General features: G+C 40.6%; 1 protein-coding gene across 1 annotated transcript; it reads left to right on the top strand.

Annotated features, from left to right (window-relative positions):
* Nucleotides 1-4,555: 4,555 nt before the first annotated feature.
* Nucleotides 4,556-5,466, top strand: LOC119577605. Its single transcript, XM_037925180.1, has 2 exons — nucleotides 4,556-4,664; nucleotides 4,970-5,466. Exons 1-2 carry the CDS (start codon nucleotides 4,556-4,558, stop codon nucleotides 5,464-5,466), a joined length of 606 nt encoding a protein of 201 aa, XP_037781108.1.
* The last annotated feature ends 4,534 nt before the right edge of the window (nucleotides 5,467-10,000 follow it).

The raw sequence follows: 10,000 nt of genomic DNA, 5'->3' as shown, positions 1-10,000 counted from the left end.
GGTAATGATTGTGGAAAACTGAAAATTGATCAAGATCCATTGTTGCTGGTTTATAGATACTATACACAAACATTATTCTAACTTTTAACGATATTAAAGTCTAATTCAGCATGACACGGGTCAGTAATGAATCTGTTTCGTGAAGTTGAAAAAATATCTGCATTGAATCAAGTTTCAGTATTTGATCTAACTTATTTACATTTAGTCACCTCAAGATGGATCGTCACACATCACGCTCTTGGTAGAAGTCACGCACGAAGCATCTGCCTCTGTGACATTGATTCTGTAAAGAGTATCGTTTCCACGCGCATTTTAACTAGTCTTCAAAATATACTTAATGAACATCGTATTTATCATTAGGTTATGCTTATGTGTATTTTCTCTTAAGGCTCGGATATAATAAGCCTTTTGTATCACGTACCTGTAGCCGAGTGATATATACATACACAAACACACACACACACACATATATATATATGTGTGTGTGTGTGTGTGTGTATGTATGTATGTATGTATGTATGTATGTAAGTATGCATGTATGTATGTATGTATGTATGTATATATGTATTATATGTATATATATATATATATATATATACATACATACATACATACATAAACATACTATATATATATATATATATACTAATATATAATAAATAATATATATAATTATTTATATATATATATATATATATATATATATATATATATATATATATATATATATATATATATATATGGTCTAACAGTGTATCATGTTGTAAACTACTCAACGCTCACAGAATCCATATAAGTCATGACACCTCAGATGGCTTCTTTTATTGGTGTTATAAAGGTTTCTTTGTGCAAGTATTCTGTTATCAGGTTGTACAGGAAGAGAAAAGAATAGAAGAGATGGTTTGGTACTGAATTTAGGTAAGATCAACAACAACAGGCGGCCGTCTAATGACCTGCATCAGTTCTAGGAACATTATCTTTGAAGGAAGAGTCTGTGTCTGTGTTTTAGCTATGTGGCATAAAAGTTCATGTGATCTAAATAAAAACGAACACTCGTGCATGCACATTCATTATTATGGCACACCGCACACGAACACAAACACAAACACACACGCACGGTGTGTGTTTATTTATGTATGTTTATGTGGTTCTACGAGTGCGCGCGCTCACGTGTGTGTGCATGTGCATGTGTATATGTGATATACATCATTATTGTATGTTATGTTGTACATTATATTACATTACATCATATAAATCATATGATGGGACGTAACGTCACGTGATACGATGTTTATAATGTATATTATTCATGTATTATAATTAGAATTTACACAGAATCACGTATCGTACAGCTGATAGCATTTACATATAGACATGACCTATCTCTGATCAGCACTTCCTCCTCTGTAATGTTATGTATACCATCCACGAACGTAAATGTCTTTTAATTGTGTATGGTTTAACTAGCTTATTATGCCAAACTACCGAACAAGCAATTCCGAGTGGGGTGTAGCGAGAAGGGAGTCAGTCGCTTGTGACTTGCATGCACCTTGTTGCCAGTGTTTATCTGTATCCATTTTGGAAATATAGGACACATGTGGAAGTAGCTTTTATCTCTGCTACATTCTCTTCGGTTCAGTCTTTAGTACAGTCGCCCATCTAGGTATTCGGCTTTGAAGTATGTTCGGTAAGTGACAAACAAAAATGGTGGATGGTGGACTAATGCAAAATCAGTATATCATGGTGAAAGTCTTGAGATGGCAAACAGAGTGGAAACTGTGGAAGAGACCTTGCCAGGATTCGAACCTGGAATCTTCTGATCCGTAATCAGCCGCGTTATTCGCTGCGTCACAAGCTTTATATTTGTGAAGGAGAAATAAGTATATCAAATTCACACTTGGATACATGCACACCCAAACTTAATTATGCACTCACACACACACACACACACGGAAATGCAATAACACATATGCATGTACGCGCGCAAACACGAACGAGCGAGCACGCACGCACCCACCCACCCACCCACCCACACACACACACACACACACACACACACACACACACACACACACACACACACACACACACACACACACACACACACACACACGCACGCACGCTAACACACACACACGCTAACACACACACGAGCTATGCATCGGTCCCTATTGCTCTGGTACTAGGAATATCAATAGCTCATACCTCTTAGACCAGTTCTAGGAGTCTGAGGATTGCGGGTTCGTGATACCAGAGACGAGACTTACACCGCTTATAACGGGCTCAGAACTCGATTACAATGGTATGGCAGGGTAGTTATAGTTATTATAGGGCTTGACTCTTTATTGAGGAAGAGTACAGCACAGTAAGGGAACACACGAGACGATGTCTATGGGTAAATCGTTGAGCGCGGGGTCACATGTCAGGCCGAGCTGCCTGAGGCGAAGGCTAGGCCGACCTTACCACGTCGGGCATTGGGCATGAACTGTCATGTTAGGCAAATTCAGATATAATCGTCATCTACGCCCTCGCTGAGTCAATGGTTCCAAATTGTAGTTGGAGCCATGTGGTAAACAACCACGTGGTCTACTGGGAAAATGGCTTACAGAAATAGGCTTATGTATTATATTGCTTAGCCACCTACTCACGCCTTGCCCTCGAGGTGCCTTAGATTTGTGGCTGCTCGTCCCTGTCATCCTCTTCCTCGTCCTCGGTGTAATCTGTCCTTCCTTGACGTCCACACGTCCTTGCAGGTCTCGCACAGGTCCTCCTTGACTTCGGATTCATCTAGACTTCCTCGTAGTCCTCATCCAGGCCTAACTCAACGGCGTCCTCGTCCTCGCCTCACAGATCTTGTCTAGGCCCTTCTCAGCTTCATGCTCGTTCTCATGTCCTTGTAATCTTCATCTGAATCTACGGGCATCCAGGCAGGGGCGTCCTCTTAGGGCGGCTGATACCTGCGCTGACGAGCTCCTGGAGTTGACTGGATCTGCGGTCGTCCAGTCAGGCAGCGCTCATCCTCAGCATCCTGGGGCGACTGGTACCTATGCTGGCAAGTTCCTGGTCCTTTGCTGAATCTACGGGCGTCTCAGCAGACGTCACCCTCTTCGGCTATACACGACGATCATCCTGGTTTGCAAGCTTATGGCGATCTTCCGGTGACGTCCTTCCCACAGCATCCTAAGGTGACTGGTTCTGCAGCAGGGTCTTCCTTCGGTGCCGTGTCGGTTATCGTCGGTAAACCAGGTTGGGCCAGATAGTAAGAGGAAAAGAAAGGCAACAGAGAAGAGGGGGTGTTAAGTACCCCTAGCCGGTTATTTATTCAAGTTTGCAGTTTTTAGTATTTGTTTTTAATTTGTCTTTTTTTTTCATTTTGTGTTTTACTTCATCAAGATAAAGAAGAAAATAGGAAAATAAAGATCCACATGGACTTGGGTTGGCAATCTGCAAGGATTTACTTGAACCATTTGTCGTCACACAGAGAAGAAATAAATGTAAAATCATGTATGAGTCACTCGTCACGACTGACAAAATTGCTGGCAAAAGAGATACGTCCTAGATCTTTATGCCGGCACTACGACAGCAATAAACCCTATTGATGAAAAGGTTTCAGTGTCTTTTGCTCTGCGTGGATGAGTGAGTTAGTGAGTAAGTGAGTGTGTGTATGTGTGTGTGTGAGCGACAGCGAGCATGAATGAGAGTGAAAGTGACCTCACACAGAAAATGTATCACAAACACGAAGATTAACGTTCAGTATAACAAAACTGAGAATGCTAGCTATATAAAATTATTCAACATTTAATGATATGCGACAAAATGTACACATTAGTGAATGGTGACGTGAAAAAATATTCGCAAGCTTTTTAGCAAGCAAATCTTCTCGGTTTCAGAAAATTTGAACTGCCAAGGTAGCCATGTCTAGCTAAGCATGTTAGACTTCATCGACAGGGGGATCCTATACTCAAAATGTCGTACATTGAAGTGAACTGAGCCAGGAAAATCTATAAATAACCTGCTCTTCCCAAGGTGTCAGCAAAGCAACAACAACCAAATTACAGGAAAAATGAGCGGTCCTCTCTTGACCCTTTCTACATCCCAACCGACCGGAAGGGGGAAAGAGAGAAAGTGAGGTCAGGTCGAGACAGGAAAAACAAGTGGTCATTTATTGACCCTTTCCACGTTCCAACCGACCAGAAGGGAGAAGGTGCGGTCAGTTCGGGGCGAGGAGAGGAACGAAGTAAAATGAAATGATATTCATGATAAGATAAAATCACAAACGCATAAAATTCATGGCAATTGAAACAACATAAATCTCTGATAACGAGAGAAATTAATGAACTACTTAATGAATGATATTCATGTTTGTTGACCACATACCGCGATCACATGGTAATGCGATCTGAGGTCAAAAGAATAGTGTGAGAACGTGCCATTTGATGTCACTTAGCATTTATACTCAACAAAACCAGTGGCTTACCACATTTATGGGAGAAGAAGGAGGGGAAAAGAAATAAAGAGGAAGGGCTCAAACGTGTACTTACATGGTTTTCTAGACATGTCTTGGAGCGGTCGAGTGTTTTTTCTTCAGAAGTGGTGTGTTCGCCCAAAGAACACAAAGGCTCCGCTGCCGCCAGTTATAATGCTGAATAGTAATGGTAGTCAACGTACGTAGGACTCACAACACATTTAAAGGGGACACACAATATGATGATGTCTATGGGTAAAGCAGTGAGCATGGGGTCACGTGTCAGGCCGACCCGCCTGAGGCAAAGACTAGGCTGACCTTACCACATCAGGCGTTGGGCACGAACTGTCAGGTCAGGCGAGGTCAGATATAATCATCATCTACGCCCTCGCTGAGTCCATGGTTCCAAATTGGACTTGGAGCCACATGGTAAACAGCCACGTGGTCTACTGGGAAAATGTCTTACAGAAATAGGCTTATGTATATACCATACTGGCATTGTAGCTAACGAGATCTACCATATTTTTGTGGATACTCGCTGGAGGATCCTTCAGAGCTGTAGAGTTTTTAGGAGTGCTGAGTTCTTTGCTACCGGCCACAGATTTGTTGTTGCAACATTAAGGCTCAGCCTCAGATCGAGACGCATCCTGAGATCTTACCAGCAGGTGTTTCATCTTGAGAGGCTCAAGAGTGAGGAGGTGGCCCAGGAGTATGCAGTGACTGTCTCAAATCGGTTTGAAGTGCTTGGCACTCTACAGGACCCTGCTGAACTATGGGATACCTTTAAGTGGGAAACCCTGTCAGCTGCTGAAGAGTGCCTTGGAGTCCGACTTCGGCGAAGGAGGCATGTTGTCTTGGACGAGACACTGAACACTATAGAAATGAGTCGTGCTGCCAGATTGGATGGGGACCATGTCTTGCACAGGGAGTTGTCTTGCTCTGTTAGGGCCTCTTTGAGAATGGATCAAGAAAGGTACATTAGGGGCATCGTGGAGGAATGATGAACTTCGACCTGCTTTCCAAGGCCTGAAGGTACTCCAGTCGAAGTCCATCTCTCAATTGGGCTTGGTGAGGGCAGAGGATGGTCTCGTTTTGTCGGAGCCGGGTGAGTAAAAGGCCCACTGGGCTGAGCACTTTGAGCAACTGTATAGGGTAGACCCTCTGACTTCACAACTCCCTTTGGCTAGCAGCACAGCCACTAATGGCTGATCCACCAATCAGTGAGGCATTACCTTCCACCGAAGGCTGAAAAATGGAAAGGCTGCTGGTGTCTGTGGGATTGATGTAGAGTTGTTGAAGGCAGGTGGAGAAGCCATGATCTGTGGCTTGAATGCATTCCTGTCTGCTGTTTGGGAGACTGGTACCATTCAACTGTAGACCGTGTTTTAGCCCTTTGTGTCCTTGTGGAACGCCGACTTGTGCTTCAACGAGGTATGCTTGCAGCTTATGTTGTTCTCAAGAAGGCTTGAGAGTCTCTGGAACCTACTGGGTCTCCGTGGGATCCCCCCCCCCCTGGGATTATTGGTTTACTGCCTGGCCTGTATACAGATACCGAGAGTGCTGTCAAGTGTGGGGGGCATATCTGTCTTTTTCCCGGTGTCTGACAGGGTGAGGCAGGGATGTGTCCTGGCCCCAACCCTTTTCAATACTTATATGCACTGGATATTTAGCCGTTCTGTGGACCGTAGTTCCTGTGGGACATCAACTGGTAATTTCAAGGTTGCAGATCATGACTTTGCTGATGATGCAGTGATCCTAGTGGAGACATTGGAGGTCCTGGAAATAGCTCTCGAGGCGCTGCATGAGGAGGCGAAGCCATTGGAACTCAGTCAACTGGACCAAGACTAAGGTACAGGAATTTGGAGACTTGTTGGATGTTGATGTTCAGTCTGTGCATGTCTGTGGTGAGAACACTGAGATCTTGGATGGCTTCACTTATTTTGGTAGTGTAGTGCAGAGCGACAGAGGTTCTGACTGGGAAGTCACTTGACTCGGACTGGCCTACAGCATTACGGACTCACTCAGTTGGAGTATTTGGCACTGTCGGTATTTGACTAGGAAGACTAAGACCAGGCTCTTCAGAGTGCTGGTGATCCCAATCTTACTCTACGGGCATGAGACCTGGACATTGAACAGTGCTCTGAAGGCACAACTTGACTCCTTTGGTACTAAGTGTCTTTGCAGACTCATGGGTATACCTGGAGGTACCATGTATCCAATCAGAGGATACTCCGTGAGACTGATTCAAGACCTATTACCAGTCTGATACGAGAGCGCCAACTTCAGCACTATGGGCATGTGGCTTGTTTTCCTGAGGATGATCCGACTTATAGGGTCATCTCCGAGAGGGTTGACCAGGCGGGAAGGCCACGGAACTCTTGGCTGAAGCATGTCGATCAGATCTGTCAAAATGTGCAGGGTGTGGGAAGGAGGGACATCAGGAGGTGGAGCCAAAGACTGGGCGTGGCAAAGCGCAGCCATGCCTATGCTCCCTTATGATGATGATACACACACACAACTATAACTATACACGGAAACATACAACGTGCTCAACGCGCTAACACGCACGCACTCAGGCATGCTGGCATTTGTATTCACACCTATATCACAAATGATACATTTGCTCGTGTGATACCATATATTAATAAATGCAAATAAACAAAGGTAGTCATTATTATATCATGTCTATTAGCGCCATTTTATATGCGTGTACAGAGAGTACAGTGACAGGGCAGCTAAAATCGAACATCATCCCCATAGTGTGGGGAAAATTAATTCACATAAAAAATTTACCAATCAGCCTGTTAATATGCGTGACGTCTTCAATTTTATAAAAGTTCCATATTTATTTCAACTTGATAACTGATATAGTGCACTTGGTAAACTGAAAACCCTAAGAAAAAAAAAATTATTAAAACTGTTAAGATGTTTGCATGCGTGGCATATTCGATTTAAGTCCTACAATTATTTTTAGCTTGATAATAGATACTTAGTATAATGAAAACCCTAGTTAAATTGAAATAATCCAGTTTCAATTAATCTGCATATGTCGAGCTAAACAGCAATACAGTAGCCAACTTTGAACAGTAGACGATTATCGTAACTATACCTGTCTTAAGTTAATGCTGAAAAGCTTGTGAGATTTGAAGAGCTCATTATATTGGTATTATTAAGATCTTATTTAAAAGCTGATGGAGATTCAGATAACTTAACGTATTGTGTATAAATGAAAAATGAGTTCTGTGATTTTATTTTATTTTTATTTTTATTTTTTATTATTATTTCTTTGTTTGTTTATTACAATTTCAGTGTTATATGAAAATAAAGACATTTTTTTTTTTCAGAATATGTAGTTCAGGTACATAGAGTTGGATTTATATCAAATATATTCTAGCATAAGAAACTAGTAATAATATTTGAGCATGCAAGGCAGCTAGGTAAAAGAAATTAATTTTGAACAGTTATTGTGCAAATTTCTCCATTTCTTTAACAATGCCATCTGCACAGGCACAGACGTTGTTCTTTGAACGTATTTATGTATATACATGAGGAATTCAGAACATTTTGATAGGCTTGATCGCAGCATTAAACGAAAGCAATTTTACATTTTTTTTTCCTGTTTGAGTCGATTATATACGAAGCGTTCACAGTATATTTCCCAGTCCGGTTGATATTCATATAATGTGTAAAAGGAAATTTGTGTCCGTAAGGTAAAATGCCCTCATATAATCGTAGATCCAGCTTTTTTTTTTTTTTTTAAGGAAGGTGTTTATGAGGAAGATGATGAGAGTGAAAACGGACAAGATGAAGATGGTGAAGGTGAAAATGAAGATCATGAGAATTGAAAGGAACATGAAAATGAAAATGAAGAGGACAGTATCAACATCATCATCGCCATCATTTCTTTCCCATTGTGCATGGCATGTATATGCGAAATCCATCTTTTATGCTAATAATTACTAGCATTGCATTTGTGTTTTAGAAAAGAACGTTTATTTCAACGTTGCGTTTACCAGCGGGAAGGAAGGTAAAATTCACGCTATCATTATTTTGCTTAGGGCACAAATGACTAGATTTCAGTGGTCGAAAACAGGATTAAATTCCGGCCCATGAATAAATTTGGAATATAATTCTTTCCTATATGCTGCTTAAATGAGAGAGAGAGAGAGAGAGAGAGAGAGAGAGAGAGAGAGAGAGAGAGAGAATGAGAATGAGAGAGAGAGAGAGAACATAAAATAACAATATTTACTCATATTATGTAAGTAGGAAATAACTTGTAATACTTCATAGGGTGAAATGACACTATTCGTTATTGGCACACCTTGAAAGATGCATATGTGAATGAGTTAATATTAAAATTGCAACAAACTTGCATCACTCCCTTTAAAGAATATATTTTACGCAAACTACCGAGAAAATCGACAACATGGAAATTAGGGATACTTTCCGTCGTGTCTGTGATTTTCCGTTTAAGAATTTAAAGAATTCATATCCGTATTGAGTTATTTCTTTGCGTTTCTTGCATATCGACTGAAGAAAGCACGGGAAAATGGAAACATTTTTGAGCCGTTAATAGACCTATATTAGTGGAATGGATTTATATAATGTATATGCTCAATGCTTAGTTTCTAGTATTCATTATCTTAATCATTATCAATATATGATGTAGTTTTAATAGTTGAAATAGTAAATGCCTTTTTATAGACAGTTGTGTTCTCACTTGCTACTGTATCTGTTACATTTGTTATATTGACCAAATTTTTTGTTAGATAATTGTTAGAACTTAGAGATATAACATTTAAATATTCGGAAAGCTTTAGACCCTTGTTTATTTTTTGATACCCGGATAAAAAAGACATGACTCGTAGGCGTATTTTTCGTGCGGTTATGGGGAGGAGCAGAGTATAGTCTTAATTTTTCACCGGCGTTAATTTTATACACCGCCAGCATAAGCAAAGTATACGATACGAAAAGTGGTACTCAGTTTACAAATGAAAGTCGTAAAATATTTTCTGAATTGCGCAAAACCAGTTAAAAGCAAAGACGGCAACATGCAAAATCGACGATGACGTATTTAATTTAGTTTTCGCTTATTGACTCATTTTCTTTGCACCAAATAGTTACTCTCCTAATATATTTTCCTGAATATATACAGTCCTGAGGTAAAATGCTTGTAGTTTATTATCTTGATTGATATTATTAAGTGGAGGGAAACTAAATGCAAATACGGGCATTATTATTTACCTAAACCTTAAAATCTACCCAAGAGCTTCATATATACTGTATGTATATCCAATGACCTCGCCTACCGTCCTCTAGTCCTCTTGGTACCTGTTCACCACTGACGATCACCTCACTCTACTTTGCCTCCACCCTTAAAATCTCCAGTCAGGCTGGGACATTCCTACCTTATTCCTAGCTATGTAAATATGCTACATGAAGGATCTTCTGCTTTATTTTAATAAACATTCCTTTCTCGCTCTCGGAAGTACAACCTCTTTCTTGATATAATTTGTATTGTTGTTAATCGTATAT

Source organism: Penaeus monodon, chromosome 10 (assembly GCF_015228065.2).
Source record: "Penaeus monodon isolate SGIC_2016 chromosome 10, NSTDA_Pmon_1, whole genome shotgun sequence".
NCBI classification, from domain to species: domain Eukaryota; kingdom Metazoa; phylum Arthropoda; class Malacostraca; order Decapoda; family Penaeidae; genus Penaeus; species Penaeus monodon.
The sequence above is the reverse complement of the archived record's forward strand: the minus strand, read 5'-3'. Positions and strand labels throughout refer to the sequence as shown.

What these genes read in the sequence shown, in the direction of transcription:
- LOC119577605 (XM_037925180.1), top strand. Translation starts at nt 4,556, where the DNA reads ATGTCTTGGAGCGGTCGAGTGTTTTTTCTTCAGAAGTGGTGTGTTCGC. An exon ending in GAATAGTAATGGTAGTCAAC is followed by an intron (nt 4,665 to 4,969) that starts GTACGTAGGACT and finishes CTGGCATTGTAG; the next exon opens with CTAACGAGATCTACCATATT.